The 17,253-nt window shown below is 40.5% G+C and overlaps 2 protein-coding genes and 1 non-coding gene across 5 annotated transcripts; 2 read left to right on the top strand and 1 right to left on the bottom strand.

Annotated features, from left to right (window-relative positions):
* Nucleotides 1-2,545: 2,545 nt before the first annotated feature.
* Nucleotides 2,546-6,358, top strand: DZIP1 (DAZ interacting zinc finger protein 1). 2 transcript variants are annotated; one of them, XM_067777633.1, is made up of 5 exons: nucleotides 2,546-2,766; nucleotides 2,836-4,452; nucleotides 5,083-5,236; nucleotides 5,292-5,454; nucleotides 5,526-6,358. In XM_067777633.1, exons 1-5 carry the CDS (start codon nucleotides 2,667-2,669, stop codon nucleotides 5,988-5,990), a joined length of 2,499 nt encoding a protein of 832 aa, XP_067633734.1. In that variant the 5' UTR covers nucleotides 2,546-2,666; the 3' UTR covers nucleotides 5,991-6,358. The 2 variants fall into 2 exon arrangements, with proteins under 2 accessions (XP_067633734.1, XP_067633730.1); XM_067777629.1 differs by having other exon boundaries at nucleotides 5,065-5,236.
* Nucleotides 2,647-7,676, bottom strand: Sld5 (DNA replication complex GINS protein Sld5). Of its 2 annotated transcripts, XR_010951551.1 has the most exons (4): nucleotides 7,478-7,676; nucleotides 6,902-7,355; nucleotides 6,514-6,840; nucleotides 2,647-3,398 (listed from the first exon to the last, which is right to left on the bottom strand). XR_010951551.1 is itself a non-coding variant. In XM_067777639.1 (3 exons), exons 1-3 carry the CDS (start codon nucleotides 7,574-7,576, stop codon nucleotides 6,719-6,721), a joined length of 675 nt encoding a protein of 224 aa, XP_067633740.1. In that variant the 5' UTR covers nucleotides 7,577-7,676; the 3' UTR covers nucleotides 6,463-6,718. The 2 variants fall into 2 exon arrangements, 1 of the variants encoding a protein (XP_067633740.1); XM_067777639.1 differs by lacking the exon at nucleotides 2,647-3,398 and having other exon boundaries at nucleotides 6,463-6,840.
* An 8,255-nt stretch (nucleotides 7,677-15,931) lies between these two features.
* Nucleotides 15,932-16,102, top strand: LOC137238948 (U1 spliceosomal RNA). The gene has a single exon (XR_010949255.1). It is a non-coding gene; the product is annotated as a U1 spliceosomal RNA (small nuclear RNA).
* The last annotated feature ends 1,151 nt before the right edge of the window (nucleotides 16,103-17,253 follow it).

Raw genomic sequence — 17,253 nt, 5'->3', positions numbered from 1 at the left:
TTTTGAAAAAAAAAATTTTTAAGTAAAATTTTTACAAAAAATTTAATAGCTTTACAGTATATAAGTAAATTATGTCAACATTCCACTCTAGTAATGATATGGTGCAACAAAATACAAAAATAAAATAAAATTTCAAAACAGGCTTGGCTCCGCCCTTTTTCATTTAATTTGTCTAGGATACTTTTAATGCCATAAGTCGAACAAAAATTTACCAATCCTTGTGAAATTAGGTAGGGGCTTATATTCTAGGACGATAACTGTTTTCTGTGAAAAAGGGCGAAATCGATTGAAGCCACGCGCAGTTTTTATACACAGTCGACCGTCTGTCCTTCCGCTCGGCCGTTAACACGATATCTTGAGCAAAAATCGATATATCTTTATTAACTCTGTTCACGTACTTATCTGAACTCACTTTGTATTGGTATAAAAAATGGCCGAAATCCGTCTCCGTTTATTGTGCAGAACGTCGTTTCTTCTTTTTGATCCACCAACATCTCTCCCCTACTGTCCGCCCGCAAGTTTGAATGCAATAGATCGTGATGGGCATTGAAATCACCTAAGATAATGCGGTTGTTGCCAGTGAGTAAGGCGCTAATATTAGGGCGGTAGCCGCTGGGGCAACAGGTAGCAGGAGGGATTTAGATGTTGATGATTTCTAGGTTTGCATCGCCTGACCGGACAGATAAGCCTTGACGCTCTAAGACACTGTCCCTGCGGTCGATGCCGGGATCAAACAGAGTGGTGTATGATAAACGCGAGGCCACCTCCATTTCCTCTCGCGATCTTTTCTGTGGACATTATACCCAGAACAGGTCTGCAGTGCAGATCTTGCTGTGAGTTTAGTCTCTTGAATGGCAGCAATGCGGATGTTGTGCCGCTTCATGAAATCGACTATCTCCATGATCTTCCCAGTTAATCCTTTACAGTTTAACTGCAGAATTCTGAAGTGCATAGGGGGAGACGTCGCCACTCTGGGAGTAAGTGACGGGTGACTACGCCTGGGTTGTGGAAGGCTAGGACGCAACTGCTGTTGTGGCCCTGGGACTGGACGTCCTTGGGTAAGCATTGGGGTACCCGTAGTATTTGCAGGGGAGGGGGCTGATGCTCGGCATTGGCGCAGACTACGGGACGTCCTAGGGCGTGAACAGCAAGGAGCCACAAAAGATTTATAGAAGTTACGTGGACGTCTGGTTTGGGATCTAGCCAGAACAACCTGTCCGATGCAACCATCCTTTACACGAGACACACTGACAAGAGTATGACCGTCCTAAAAAGATTCTTTTCCGGCAGATGCAGCAAAACCATTTCTCAGGACCGGGGTCAGGAGACGGACCCGGATTGGGTTCGATACCTTCCCGGATCAAGAGGATATGGAGCAGTCCCGCTGCAAGGAGCTGCTGGGAGGATGACAATTTGTGGGAGCGACGCAACAAATTAAATGGGGTTACACTGAAATGGCAGTCCTTGGTCGGGAAAAATTCCGAGTCGCTCCGGTGCATAGAACCGACGGCCTTGGTGGCCTATCTTATGGATTGGGTGAAGCACAGTAAATTTCCAATCAGCAGACAAATGTCTCCATGTTTAATTGGCTCGGTGGGTAGTCGATCCCTACCCGGAGCCATATTATTCGTTGGAAATTCTTCTTTTTCTTTATTGTCATTCTCGCTTCATTATAAGGGACTAGGATATGGAGTTCCTCATCTCATTCGCTATCTAGCAAAGAAGAGAGGTGTTCCCTAAGCGGGTTCCGTTATTCGGTTAGCAAATCGTCATTATTAACTTCGCAGAAATCTGCCCTAGTCTTGTACTGGATTTTCTGGTAGAATGTTCGATCATTATTCCTATCAATCAGCTTCTGAAAATCTTCGCATTGATGCCATAATTTAATTGTCCTTCCTCCAAGTAGGCGTATATCAGCATCACGATATCGCTTCCATACACCTCGGGTTGCTAAGCCTGTACGAAGCATGAAGCTATAGACTACCGTTCTTTCTTTTGAGGTAACGCGACATTCCATGTCTTGCATTTTTTATCGGACTCTGAAATCTTTGATGTCAACAGTGGCGGTACGTAGTAAATGAGAAATCTCTTTCTCGGCGGTAAACATTCATTGGGTCACTGAATGCTTTTTCTACGCTGCACAATGGCGTGCGCATATCTAAGATGCCATTTGGATCTCGTAGCTCCGCCCATCAGCAACCTTTTTTTTTTCAGATACCTTTACCAGTTTCAGTAAGGAAGTTGCTACTCGTCCGGATATTTTTTATCGACCAAAATGAAGTTAAATGAAGAAAAAATCCCAAAAAAACACGAAAAAATATAACCCACTGGTAGATGTCGCAAGGGCCTATTGTCCTTCTTCCTCCCCTTAGTGACCTCTGTCACCTAAAGCAAACTAACACCAATATGTTGTGGGTAGCACAGTAATGGTAATAGACAGGCTAACATCTTTGCGTCTACAACAACAAAAACAAACGTAGCACATTGTTAGCTTTTAGTTTCAACTAAATTGCTTTCAACCGCGCTACAAACCAGGCGACAACTTTTCATTCCGCCCTTAGACGACAAGCCTTTCAAGACGTTGCCAAGCGACCAACTATCGTAATTTGAGCCAAACAAACAGCATATATTAATTTTTTTTATTCGTTCATTAGTTGATTTATACAATGGCAATAAATTTTATTTACAATTATCCTCAAGTTGCACGTGAAGCCGGTTTCAAGCTGCGACAATACAAGGATGGCCCTATTGATTGGCGTATCCTAGGTAACTACCAAATTAGAACCCAAGCTTCAAAAGCATATTGTAAACTTTAGGCACGTCATTCACTCCTAGGTTCAATCGAAATTGAGCGCCTGCTGCAGGACCAGCGTTTCGAACAAGTGGACACATTATTGCCACATCTCGCTGAGGCGCCATTAGGCACAATATTAGATACGAATATCTTGGATAGTGGCGTAGTCAAGTACTTTGTTGTCTCACAATTCGCCATACAATATCTGCTATTCTGTCGGAAATTTCTCGATGAGACCATACAAGAGCTCCGTGAAGCACACGCTGTTTCACAAATGGACGTAGCCAAATTACGTAAATCGCTGACCGAGTCGAATAACGAAATATTACAGTTACATAAAAAAATCACACAAATCGAAGCCATACACGAAGTTGTCTATCCATGTCATCTTTGTACGAAGAGTTTCATCAGTAATGAAGCGCTTAACATACACATAACTCGACGGCATGCGGCACACATATCAAACAGTGCTAAAAATTTTGGTTGTGGTAGCGCTAATGGAGGCGTCAGCATAGCTGAGAGACGCACAGATACGCCATCTAGCGTCAACGTAAAGGAACGCGAACACAACGACTTGCAATTGATTAACGCCATCAAGCTAGAACTAGAAATAAAACAATTAAAGGAGCGTCTTAATAATGCGGAACGTGATATACGTGAACGAAGAGCTGCGCCGGTAACAACAAGCACTACCCCTCGCGAACCCCAGGCGAAAACGCTGAAGAATGCTGCTGTGCAAAGCGAATTGCAGGAGACAAAGGAACAAGATGGCATTTGGGATGCAATAAAGAGTAGCGAAATGCACGAGCGCAAAGCCCAATTAAACAATCTGCAGGCGAAAATACAAGAATTCGAAACTTGGCGTGAGACGCAACAGGCTAATAATCAAGACTCTATAGCGGAAATAAATCGCAAGCTTAACGAAATAGTACAAACTTTGGAAGAGACTAAAGCTTTGCCAACTGTTGCAACGCCTGTGGCTACTGTTGAACCGAGTGGAGACCAAAAACTTGAGGGCTTCAATGTAAATGATATGAATGCACTACAAAGACGGGGTTCGCCTACAGTAGAAGGTATTGAGCGCTTGTTAACGGAGAAAGTGGTCGAAATTGGACAAAAAAGCGCTGAAAAACTCGAAGAGTTTGTGCATAATATGGAAGCTAATTATAAAGAAAAGTTGGAAGAGCTAGAGCGTGAAATACGCAAGCGTAACGAGCAGGAAAGCATAAGCAAAGCGAAGGAGACACACAGAGAGAAGACGTCGAAAATACCAACAGACGATATCAATGCTCTTCCTCGTGTTATCACATATACAGCATTCAATCCCTCTGATAGCGATTCAAGTTTAAGTGCTAGAGCACAACCAGAAGCTGCCAAACGCATACCACGCCTCAAACGTAATATAACTGCGGAAAAGGAATTTGTTGATATCGACAAAGCTAAAGTCAATGATGAGACATACATTTTAAATGAAAATATCGGTGAAAACGACAGTACTGCATTGAAACCGAAACCTCGTGTTCGCCAAATTAAGAATATAGCATCGACCACAGCAGCAGATAGGAAGCATTTACATGGCAAGCAATTGGGCTCGCAAAGCACAGAAAGCAATAGAACATTTGTGAAAGCGGAAAAGCGGGTTGCAATCAATGGTTATGGTATGTATTATTGTTTGAGGGTTGTTATAGGATTGTAATATCATGCCTTGTGAAGGGCAAACGTTCCTGTGGTCACTTACGGCTGCACACAGGCATGTGTCCTAGTCGATATTTGTAGTAGTAGTGTACGCAGATCCATAGCACTCATGCTAGGCCTGGCATCGACCACGACATGATCAAATTGATTTCGGGTTCTTTGATTAGGATACAGCCAAGTATGCTGGAACCGGCACAACAGATGACAATATTTCGAATAGCGGCCCACTCTTCCGCTCCGCATCAATTTTCTAAAGCTCGTTTCTTTTTCTGTGCTTCTATTCCCTATATCTCCCACTTTCACTACCTCCCACACTCTCTAAATAAAATCCCTACGCAAAATTGCATATATATAGCGAATTTAAACATTTTCCCGGAAGAAAACTATTCAGATTGATTCATAGTGTAAATATTTATTAAATTGAAAAGATCTCTGGAGCTCCAAAAACACCTAGTAATGATCTGAATTGTGAACATTTCTTCAAGATCAGTTGAGTACTTTGCGTTCAGTTTTAGTTATAAGATTGCTTAAGTATGTAGTCGCAGAGACTGCGATTTAGACAGTATCCATTACAGGAACTAAAATATCTTCAGACGATGCCGATACAAAAGACAGCACAGACATTAGCGAAACTTTCAGTAGCGAAAATGATAGCGATGACAGCGGCAGCAGTAAATCCGAGTCTAAAGGAGTTCCTGTTGAGCCGGAGCAACATAATCGAAAGCAAAGTGAAATCAAGAAATCCAGGTATTTTTACAGGAAATTTGTCGTATTCATTGCATACACCGCAACTCCTTTTTAGAGCACCCATAAAACCAAAGGTATTCACCCGAAATGACGCACAAAAAATGTTAAATAAACGATTGATTGGGAGTGGTTTGGATCCAAAAATTGATGGCATTTCAACAGCCGCAATGAAGCATCTAACTGCTGAACTTACGGAACAGCGTCATGCATTAAAACAGGTTTGTTTATATAAGTTACAATGTTAATTCATTTGACCAAGTACCAAAAATATATTTAATTTCATCAATAGAAATACCCGAATTTCTACGCAACGCGAACCAAAATCAAGAAACTTGTTGACAAACTATGCTCTACAAAATTGCCCGCTCCAATTGAAGATATCCTCAAGCACACCAAACCAATCAAACCCGAAGCAACAATAGATATACCACAACATAAACGTAATGCTGCCCAACTCTCCTCAGATATTGATAATTTCGAAGGGGTCGAAGGTACTTCTACTCCCATACGAATACCACAAGGTTTACGCGAAAGCGATGATTTTAAGAAACGTTTGGAACGTATTTTAGCATCTCCCATACGGCGACCAAACATTGATAATATTAAAACAGATCATGAAAAGCTAGCAAACGTCCCATCGCAGATTGATACAAAGGAAGCACCAGTCCCGCTAACACGCAAGCGCGTAATGTTCACCACACTTAGTCCTACTCCTAATGAAGTTGGTGCTACAAATGCATCCCCGATTATTTAAAACTATATGTTAATAGTAAATATATGTATGTATACATGTATCTCTAGCTGAGAGCCAAACAGTCGTATGTTCAAAAAAAGTACATTTTGAGAAATGAGCAAAACAAGTAAATTCTGTACCTCAACAGTATCTGAGTAAGGACATTCTTCCAGAGGGTCAAGAAGGCAGGGTAAAGTTCGAAATTTATATTAACTAAATTTGGGCCAAAAGTAAAGGTACAACTGTTTACCACTCAGCTACAGATATGTGGCTAAAAGTGCAAAATTGCTAATCAATTTCTGGTATTCTAAAGATTCAAACATCAATTATTTATTGGTTTACTGACACGGCTATAATGCTTAAGCACAGGAAGGGCATGGACAAAAGGGATAGACCACAGGGATAGGTACATTGGTTTGTCTTATAGAACCGCTCCAAGCACAAAGTACGATAGGATTTAATCTGAATTTGTGAGAGTTGACGACTCGCAGTATTCTTAGTAGGTCTACTTAGAGATTCTTTATTGAGTTTTTTAATGTCCTACCGGTGCATGGATAGATAAAATGCGTGTTATATGGTGCCGGATCTCATCAGGTGCTTTCACAAACGTCCTCTCATTTGGCGACCGGTATGTTGTTATTGTTGTAGCGATAAAAGACCGGTATGCTTCTTTATTTATTGTGTTTTTCTTACGTAGTTTTGGAAAAAGCCGGATGTGTGGCTTTGCGCTTTTAACACCATATAATTTGTTATATTAGCTGCGCTTGATTTTTATAAATTAAATCCGATACCAATTGATAGGGTATTATGTGTTGTGACCCAGCTGTTAAATCTACTTCTTCGTCATCAACTCCAACGACAACAGCAGGTACTAATTAACAAAGAAACAAATGCAGTTCCAATATCCTAATTGATTCATAAATACATCTTACCTGCCACATTCGCTTTGATAAAGACATGGCTCATTAGATTTGGTCGTACAATCCTTTGGTCGGCCTCTGCGCGTTGCACATTTGGCATATACTGTAACGCGACCTGCTGAAAGTATTGCTCCACATTATCGGCATACTCTCGTGCATATTTGGTTTCTTCTGGCGAGAGCCTTTTATCCGATAAATCCCGTGTTCCTTCTTCATTTAAAATGTGTCTCGTATAAGTTTCAATTTTTTTCAATCGACAACGCAGATAGCTAGCCATTACATATCGGATGCGTTCCAGCTCCATTTGATGTACAATAAATCTAAAATCATTTTTATCTAGCTCCTTCATATTTTCTTCCATGTGCGCCAACTGGCCAAGCATCAACTCCAGCATGTCTTCTTGATGTGGTAGTATTTCTGGAGCGCATAATTCATTCTGCCAAGCGGTTTCGACAATTTCAAGTACCTGCCATAATAGAATTAAATGAGTATGTTGTTGGGAAGAGTAGCATGTGCGGCATAAATAAAATAAAGGCAATTAAATTTGCATTAAATTTTTAAAATTACTGTAATCATCTAACCCAATACCTTTTGCGCTGTGATCAACTCTTCTTCTTCAGCCTGATTATCGAAATCTTCAAAGTTGTCGGTATCGCTTAACGGCTGAAAAACCTCGTCTTCAGACATTTTTGTCCTATAATAATTAATATACCGCCCAAATCAGCGCAAATATAAACAAAAACAAACGCAAAGAGAAATATTAGTGCTGTCAAACGAATCACCGTGCTGCCACCTTGTATAGTTCCGCCATGCAACTGCCGAATTTTAGAAATTTAAGATAGGCTGCATTAAAATCTTATTAAAGGGCGATTTAATGTTGATTTTGACGAAGAAGTCGTTGTGCTTTAAGGTAAGGCCACATTAGGATGCGCTACGCAGCACTGCACTGCACTACAAAATATTCTTTGCATGTATTCTTATGAGGCAATTCACATAGCGTCAGCACCACTGCGCGACCCGGCACAGCGTGGCAAATTTGAGCAACTAGGCAAAAAAGCCGCGTTGGGAAATGCCGCGCAGTGCTGCGGCCGCTAGGTGTGAATTACCTCATAAGAATACATGCAAAGAATTTTGCACCATATTTTTTCAATCTGGGCAAAAGAGTGTGGAACTCTCCTTCCTCATATCTTGAGTATGAGATGTCTTGGACCCATAGCCACGACCTTTTTCTTTTCCTTTCCTCTTCTTAGCACAAAAATGAAATAATTACACCTTCAAAAACTGTGTCGTCCATTTTGCAAACAAAAATAAACACAAACTTTTGCCGCAATGTGTCGCCCGATTGCCGCTTAATGTGAATTGCCAAAATATGTCGCTCTGTGAGGCGCCGCTGCCGCTACGTGTCGCGCAGCGTAATGTGCGCGTACCTTTAGCTGGTCGTATACATATATGATAACTTAAACCCCCATTACTGATACTTAGCATAGACTTGACTTGACTTGGCATAAACTTGGCAACTTAGCCACGATTATACTCCATTTGGCGCATAAAATCTGGCATCATAATCAGCGTTGAAATTAATTTTTAAATAAATGTCAATTTGTATGACAAAATGTCAAAATGAAATGGAAACAAACAAATGGCATCTCAAAATGTAAACGTCACTTAGAACTTACATAGAAAATCAAAATTCAACAGACTTCTATGTAAGTCAAGTTAAGTTTTGAGTAATCAGTAACATGCAATGTTCATTTAACAGAACTGTAAGTGACAGTTCGCAAGCCAAGTCAAGTCTATGCTAAGTATCAGTAATGGAGCCTTTAGCAGGTATATGATCTCTTAGCAGGTGCGCCCACCCCTGCATAAAGCCCGAGTTACAGTTGACATAGTCATAATGCCATAGAAATAACCATATTTTTACTTATCCATATGAAATTGCCATCAGTTATTGGTGCCTTAACCTAAAATTCGTGAAAATTTCATAAAAATTTAGAAAACGCAAAAAAATACAAACATATAGCCCAAAAAATAAGTCACTTAGTCAAAACGTATCCAAAACAATAAATAAAATCTACAAAAAAGTTAATAAATTCTCCAACTCAAATATTTTTGGGTATGGATATGGCGAAAAACCAAAAACCAATTGGTTGGCTACGGTATGGTTATGGCGTTAGCGTTATGATATGGCACCATTAATCGATTACATTGATTTCAACAAGGTAAGTTCGATCAGCTGTTTTATCTGGTTATGGCTTTATGGTTATAAGTCACCATTAATTCGCGCTTAAAACCTTTTAAAGCCGAATATAGATAGAATGCTGTCACAGGGCTTAAGCCGGAGTCATTGGTGCCGTATGTAGTATCGCTGTATCCGTATCCCTAACGTAATCAGCTGCTTATCGTTACGACGGTAAACCCAAACCCAATTGGTTGGCTACGATACGGTTAGGACCTTAGCGGTACCAATAATCGATTGCATTGATTACCATAAGGTTGGTCGAATCAGCTGTTATAAGGTTACCGATAAAGCACCAATAGGGCCGTTCCATTGGTTTATCGAGCTCTGGCTCTGGCTCAAATCTCATTGGAACGATCTGGATCAACTTTATGAGAACTGGAAGCACTAATATAAAACATCTGTTTTGTTGAAAATAACAAGAAACGTACACAAAATTTTAAGATACTGATAGAATTATTAACATTTAAATAGTTTCGCACGTAAGCAAACTATTTATTTTCCTTACATCATCTTCAAATTGTTTACTCTTTCAATGTTTTTGCTTTTAAATATGGCGAATTCTTTTATGTATACACATATTTAGTTCAGTGCTACAATGGCTCAACTATATGGTTGGCTCATATGACCAGCTGATTTTATTTTTTTTATTTCACTGTAGTAGGGATTGTCAGAAGGGGATGGCAAACTTAAAATGAAACCAACGAATTTACAACATTTTCTTCATAAAAATGCTGCTAAGTTTTATGTTTTCATTCCGTTCCATTCGTCTAACAGCAACACTCTGATTTTGGCAATGTGAACAAATGTATGTTGTTGCTGTAGAGATGAACCAACCATATAGTTGAGCCATGAGTGCTACCAACTCAAAAGTGGTTAGCTGTCAAAAAATCTACTACAGAAAACGAAACGAACAGAACTGCTATACGGATCAGAAATTGAACCAGATAAATATCAGGCCATTGTACAGGTCTACAAGTAGGATATGTAGCAGCACGCACATACACAGCCACGCTCACCTGATAAAATGCTTGTTCTTGTTCGTTTTTTTTGTGGATGCTAATTGGCACTGTTGTACTTCTTAGGACAAAAAAAAGTTTGGTAGCTGCTATCGAAAACTGCTTAAAATTTTTTTTTCTTATATTACAAATAAATATACTTATTTACTTTCAAACGAGCACTTAATTACATCTCTCTTTAATAACCATATATTTTGGACAATTTTAATTAACAAATTGTGATACTTTATTACCGGGTACGATTGCTAAAACACGACCAAAACCGTCGGGGGAGTTATTAATAGACCCGTTTTGGCCTCGCTTCCAATAATTCGAATACTTTTTCTCTTCGGCTATTAACAACAGGACAAAACGTGTCTATTCATTTTTCTTTCCGCTTTTTTGGACGGGTTATTGCAGTCGACCTCGGTTTCAAACTGTTTTTCGCGGAGAACTTTTGAACGGGTAGAAAAACTTAACTCGCGTGTTTGTATTCTTAATTCTGAAATAACTACGCGTCCTCAGATACCCCAATTGAAGACTTTTTTATAATTTTCTAAAGGACCCATATGGGTGCACTTAAAATTTCCTACTAAAATCGTTCAAAAAAATTTACCATCACAGCAACCCATATCTGATATTCCGATCCCTTTCTTGCTTCCCTGTGTCGCTTTCGACGAAGCAACCCCGGTAATTTTGACACTTCGTTCAGTGTCAAAACTCATGTTCCACGCAGGTTCCACTGGGTTCCACGCTAGTTTGACACTGACCGAAGTGTCAAACTGCCGTGTGTTAGAAAGCGAAAGAAATTGTTTCCCTCTCATACATATCATACTTGTAAACCTGTACAATGTATCAGGCATAGTACAGGTCTACAAGTAGGATATGTAGCAGCACGCACATAAACAGCCACGCTCACCTGATAAAATGCTTGTTCTTGTTCGTTTTTTATGTGGATGCTATTTGGCACTGTTGTACTTTTTAAGTCCAAGAAAAGTGTAGTAGCTGCTAACGAAAACTGCGTAAAATTTTTATCGTAAAATTACAAAGAAATGCCCTTATTTACTTTCAAACGAGCACTTAATTACATCCCTCCTTAAAATCCATATGTTTTGGACAATTTTAATTAACAAATTGTGATACTTTATTACCGGGGACGATTGCTAAAACACGACCAGAACCGTCGGGGGAGGTATTAATAGACGCGTTTTTGCCTAGCTTGCAATAATTCGAATACTCTTTCGCCTTTAGACTATTGATAACAGGACAAAACGCATCTTTTCATTTCTCTTTCCGCATTTTTGGACGGGTTATTGCAGTCAACCTTGGTTTCAAACTGTTTTTCGCGGAGAACTTTTGAACGGGTACAAAAACTTAGCACCCGTGTTTGTATTCTTAATACTGGAATAACTACGCGTCCTCAGATACCCCAATTCAAGACATCTGTATAATTTTCTGTAGGACGCATATAGGTGCAATACATTTTCATACTAAATTCGTAAAAAAAATTTACCACCACGGCAACCCATATCTGATATTCCGCTTCTTTTTTTTCCCTGCGTCGCTTTCCACGTCAGCAACCCCGGTAATTTTGACACTTCGTTCAGTGTCAAACGCATGTTCCACTGAGTTCCACACCAGTTTGACACTGACCGAAGTGTCAAACGGCAGTGTGTTAGAAAGAGAAAGGAATTGTTTCCTTCTCATACATATCATACTTGTAAACCTGTACTATGATATCAGGATCACAACGTTGTTGTTGCAGTTGCATGTTAAATTTCTATCCGTATCTCGCTCAAGTCTCAATGGAACGCAACTAATGTCTCCAGCTTTACATACTGTCACGGATATTAGCATCACTAAGCTATACCATCACTAAGGCGATGCTAAGGCCATGCCAAGCAGTATTCACATTAATAATTCAATCATTATGTATCTACATAAACGAATAAATAATTGCGTCTACACATATGTACGTATACGAGCATCGGAGCGGCAATGCACAAACACATGCATATATCTTATCTGAGTTGTCACAAGAGAGAGCAATAATTTGTGCACGTAGTTGTGGCTGGCGATTTTGTAGCCGAAATTAACTAGTACGTTCTGGAAATCGAAGAGCCTAGAAGTATGCAGCGTAAACTATAAAAGCGGGGCAGGCGAGTAAGAAGTAATTCAGTTTGAGTTGAGCAATCAATCAGTTATTGATTAAGCACGCGATCTGGCGGCCAATAGTAGAGTTTCATTTGAGCTGTCAATCAGTTTGGTTATTAAGCAAGCTATTCATTGCAAAGTATAAGTGTTATTGTGAAGTACTTGAATAAAGGCCATTTTGTGTTATTACATATTGGAGTTATTTATTCAACAGTTTAGCGATACGAACTTAGCAGAGGGTTGCAAATAAGAGGATTTGCAGCAAATTCGTTACAATTGGTGTCAGAAGAGGAATTGTTGAATAAATTCCGAAGACTTCGAATAAACTTGGACATGGCAAAGTTCAGTGAATTGAAGATCCAGCAACTAAAGAAGGAGTTGGAGAGACGTGGATTGAATACAAGCGGCGTTAAACTTGAACTTCAGGCACGGCTTAGAGAGGCAATGGAAGCGGAAGGAATTGATGTGGAAGAGTATGACTTTCATCTTGATGGCGAGGAAGTAACAAAAATTGAAGAGAAAAACGAAACATCGCAGACAGTTACGAGCAGAGACTTGAACATGATTTTGGCTGCAATATCTGCTCAAACATCGACAATGTCATCACAGATGGAATCCCAAGAGACACGAATAACATCGAAAATTGAAGCACAAGAAACGCGAATGTCAGAAATGTCGACACAGATTACATCCAAGATGGAAACGCAATTGGAAGAACAGAAGACATATATGGCATCCCAACTGGAATCGCAGGAGATACGCATAACATCAAAGATGGAAGAACAAGAGGAGCGCTTATCATTGCAGGTGGCACAAATGTCTTCACAGTTAGAAGCACAGGAAGCAAGGGTAACATCAAAGCTGGAAGCGCAGGATGCAAAAATCGCTCAATTTCAGGCAGAAGTCGATGATTTGAAGGGTCGTATGGAGCAGTTACAATTAAATCGTCCAGCAGTTTCAGCGAGTAATCCAAAGGTAAAAACACCATCCTTTGACGGTTCCGTTCCTTTCCAGGTCTTTAAGCTACAGTTTAAGAAGACCGCAGCAGTGAACAACTGGAATGTGGAAGATAAAGTTGCCGCACTCTTCGTAGCATTGAAAGGACCAGCTGCCGAAATCTTACAGACTATTCCAGAGTACGAACGGAACAGTTATGACGCATTGATGGCTGCTGTAGAACGGCGATACGGAAGCGAACACAGGAAACAGATATTTCAAATAGAATTGCAAAACCGCTACCAAAAAGCAAATGAGACTTTGCAGGAGTTTGCTTCGGACATTGAAAGATTGGCTCATTTTGCAAATGCGGATGCACCCGTGGAATACACGGAAAGAGTGAAGATTCAGAGCTTTATAAATGGCATACGGGACGTTGAAACAAAGCGAGCTACATACGCAAACCCAAAGCCAACTTTCGCAGAAACGGTGTCGCAAGCTCTGATTCAGGAAACAGCGTCGCTTCTGTGTAAGCCAGTTTTCAAAGCACGCCGTATGGAAGTAGAAAGGCCAGAGTGGGTAGACACAATTTTGGAAGCACTGAAGGGATCTCAACAGAAGAATGCCGGAGTTATTAAATGTTTCAAGTGCGGCAACCCATGTCACATTGCACGTCATTGCGATCTTGGTCCTAATAGTTCCAACAATGTGGGTGACCGTAAACGCAAAGCTGGCGGAAATGAGCAAGAGCGTGTCGAATGTAAAGAACGAAAACTTGCCCCGGCTGTTGAATGTCCTGTGATATCTGTGTCGCAGATTGGAAGGAAATCAAGCAGTCTTACCATCAGAGGGTATGTGGATGGTAAAGAGCGTGTACTGACTGTAGATACGGGGGCATCTCATTCCTTGATTCGATCTGATTTGGTCAACAGGAGAGTAACGTCATTACCTGGAGCAAGGTTGCGTACGGTCACAGGCGAATATAATCAAGTCCAAGGCGAAGTGGTATGTGAGGTATTAATTGGAAAAGTCATGGTTCTACACAAATTTGTTGTGGCGGAGATCGTTGATGAAGTCATATTGGGAGTGGACTTCGTGGTTGACCATGACGTCAGGATCGATATGCGGAGAAAAATTATGCGCTATAAGAACCAGGACATACCACTTAACTTTAGTTTGGAAAAAGGGTTCAGCAGTAATCGGGTACTGGTGGAAAAGACTCGACAAAGACTACGAAAGTCAAAGGCAAAGGTTGATAGATCGAATGGGCCAAATAAATCAAAATCAAAAGTACCTGCGAGAGAAACACTGGCATTGACAAAACCTAAAAGACGCAGGAAAACAAAGCAACGAATTTCCGAGAAAGAATGCGAGGGTAGTTTCAAGCCGGAGCGCACTACTGTTGTGAAATGTGGGAACGATACCGATTATGCAAAGCAAATCCGTCCAGCGCAAGCTCTACGAAGTGTTTCATTGACCAAAAAACAGAGTGTGAAGGAACGGCCCAGGGTAACGAGTAGTAAGATGAAACACTGGCATGACAAGAACTTTAATTCGGAAGGTTTCTTGGCGGAGGATTTGGTAATGTTAAACAACCCTCACCGGCGGAAAGGTGTTCCAGGCAAATTTCGGTGCAGTTGGGAAGGCCCGTACAAAGTTGTGAAGAAGATCAGTGATACCATCTACCGCATACAGACCGCTGGGAAACCCCGGATTAGAAGAGTGGTACATTTGGAGATGCTAGCGGCAGTTAGATCGGGAGATTTGTCTGATCGGGACGATCAGACTTAGGTGGAGGGCAGTGTCACGGATATTAGCATCCCTAAGCTATACCATCACTAAGGCGATGCTAAGGCCATGCCAAGCAGTATTCACATCAATAATTCAATCATTATGTATCTACATAAACGAATAAATAATTGCGTCTTCACATATGTACGTATACGAGCATCGGAGCGGCAATACAAGAGAGAGCAATAATTTGTGCACGTAGTTGTGACTGGCGATTTTGTAGCCGAAATTAACTAGTACGTTCTGGAAATCGAAGAGCCTAGAAGTATGCAGCGTAAACTATAAAAGCGGGGCAGGCGAGTAAGAAGTAATTCAGTTTGAGTTGAGCAATCAATCAGTTATTGATTAAGCACGCGATCTGGCGGCCAATAGTAGAGTTTCATTTGAGCTGTCAATCAGTTTGGTTATTAAGCAAGCTATTCGTTGCAAAGTATAAGTGTTATTGTGAAGTACTTGAATAAAGGCCATTTTGTGTTATTACATATTGGAGTTATTTATTCAACAGTTTAGCGATACGAACTTAGCAGAGGGTTGCAAATAAGAGGATTTGCAGCAAATTCGTTACAATACGATTGCCATTGCTGTTGTTGTTGTTGTTGTTGTTGTTGTAGCGATAAGGACACTCCCCGAAGGCCTCAATTTTTTATTTTAGTCGCCTCTTACGACAGGCATACCTACCACGGGTATATTCTAAGCCCTCTAACCCTCTAGGTAACACCATTCCCGTGTTTCTCCCCTTTGATTTCGACATGAGTTAACATCTCAGCTTTTTGCTTTGCTTTATAGTAATTTACAATAGGGGTCAAGTGCTAAGACCAGGCCTTTACCTTTGTATTAAGGCGAAAAAAAAAATTTTGAATATATCTCGTCTTTTGAGACCTCATCCGACACCCTAGGACGTGTTTTAGCAGTCTACCACTGTTGAAAACGCTTACCTGGCGTAGAGGTTACCGTGATCAATAAGGCGGTTCCTCCGGAGTGAGGCTTGACCATTGCACATTCGGTTGAGTTGACCTCCGCGATTATTCCTAATGCGAATAACTCGTGAATTTCAGAATGTCGTAGAAGTTAGACGTGTTTTGTGAGCGGAGAGTTTGAAAAATAAATACACTCGAAAATAAAAATAAAAAAAGCAAAAAGGACGCATTTTGTGATTCTTGATTGTGATATGACAATTACAAGTGAGGCACTGACATGGATTCATGTGCGGAAAGTGTAAAGGTGGGTCGCGGGAGGCCACGGGAGGCGTATTTCTCATTAAATTTATTGGTTTTTCCAAGTATGAGACGGATGCCTTGTTAAAGCATTCAAACTTTAAATTTTTATGTGATGCATTCATTGATTATATTAATGGTGCGCATAATAATTACAAAGAGTTGATAAGTTTAATTAAAGACAATGAAAACAAGTAAGGAAGGTTAAGTTCGGGTGTAACCGAACATTACATACTCAGTTGAGAGCTATGGTGACAACATAAGGGAAAATAACCATGTAGGAAATTGAACCGAGGGTAATCCTGGAATGTGTTTGTATGACATGTGTAGCAAATGAAAGGTATTAAAGAGTATTTTATGAGGGAGTGGGCCATAGTTCTATAGGTGGACGCCATTTAGGGATATCGCCATAAAGGTGGATCAGGGTTGACTCTAGAATTTGTTTGTACGATATGGGTATCAAATGAAAGGTGTTAATGAGCATTTTAAAAGGGAGTGATCCTTAGTTCCATAGGTGGACGCCGTTTCGAGATACCACCATAAAGGTGGACCAGGGGTGACCCTAAAATTTGTTTGTACGATATGGGTATCAAATGAAAGGGGTTAATGAACATTTTAAAAGGGAGTGGGCCTCAGTTCTATAGGTGGACGCCTTTTCGAGATACCTCCATAAAGGTGGACCAGAGGTGACTCTAGAATGCGTTTGTACAATATGGGTATCAAACGAAAGGTGTTAATGAGTATTTCAAAAGGGCGTGGAGTTTAGTTCTATAGGTGGACGCCTTTTCGAGATATCGCCATAAAGGTGGACCAGGGGTGACTCTAGAATGTGTTTATACGATATGGGTATCAAATTAAAGGTTTTAATGAGGGTTTTAAAAGGGAGTGGGTCTTAGTTCTATATGTGGACGCCTTTTCGATATATCGCCATAAAGGTGCACCAGGGGTGACTCTAGAATGTGTTTGTACGATATGGGTATCAAATTAAAGGTATTAATGAGGGTTTTAAAAGGGAGTGGTGGTAGTTGTTTAGGT

Source organism: Eurosta solidaginis, chromosome 1 (assembly GCF_040869045.1).
Source record: "Eurosta solidaginis isolate ZX-2024a chromosome 1, ASM4086904v1, whole genome shotgun sequence".
NCBI classification, from domain to species: domain Eukaryota; kingdom Metazoa; phylum Arthropoda; class Insecta; order Diptera; family Tephritidae; genus Eurosta; species Eurosta solidaginis.
The sequence above is the reverse complement of the archived record's forward strand: the minus strand, read 5'-3'. Positions and strand labels throughout refer to the sequence as shown.

What these genes read in the sequence shown, in the direction of transcription:
- DZIP1 (XM_067777629.1), top strand. Translation starts at nt 2,667, where the DNA reads ATGGCAATAAATTTTATTTACAATTATCCTCAAGTTGCACGTGAAGCC. An exon ending in AGTGAAATCAAGAAATCCAG is followed by an intron (nt 5,237 to 5,291) that starts GTATTTTTACAG and finishes ACTCCTTTTTAG; the next exon opens with AGCACCCATAAAACCAAAGG. An exon ending in AGCGTCATGCATTAAAACAG is followed by an intron (nt 5,455 to 5,525) that starts GTTTGTTTATAT and finishes TTTCATCAATAG; the next exon opens with AAATACCCGAATTTCTACGC.
- Sld5 (XM_067777639.1), bottom strand. Translation starts at nt 7,576, where the DNA reads ATGTCTGAAGACGAGGTTTTTCAGCCGTTAAGCGATACCGACAACTTT. An exon ending in AGTTGATCACAGCGCAAAAG is followed by an intron (nt 7,356 to 7,477) that starts GTATTGGGTTAG and finishes CTATTATGGCAG; the next exon opens with GTACTTGAAATTGTCGAAAC. An exon ending in TATCAAAGCGAATGTGGCAG is followed by an intron (nt 6,841 to 6,901) that starts GTAAGATGTATT and finishes TTTGTTAATTAG; the next exon opens with TACCTGCTGTTGTCGTTGGA.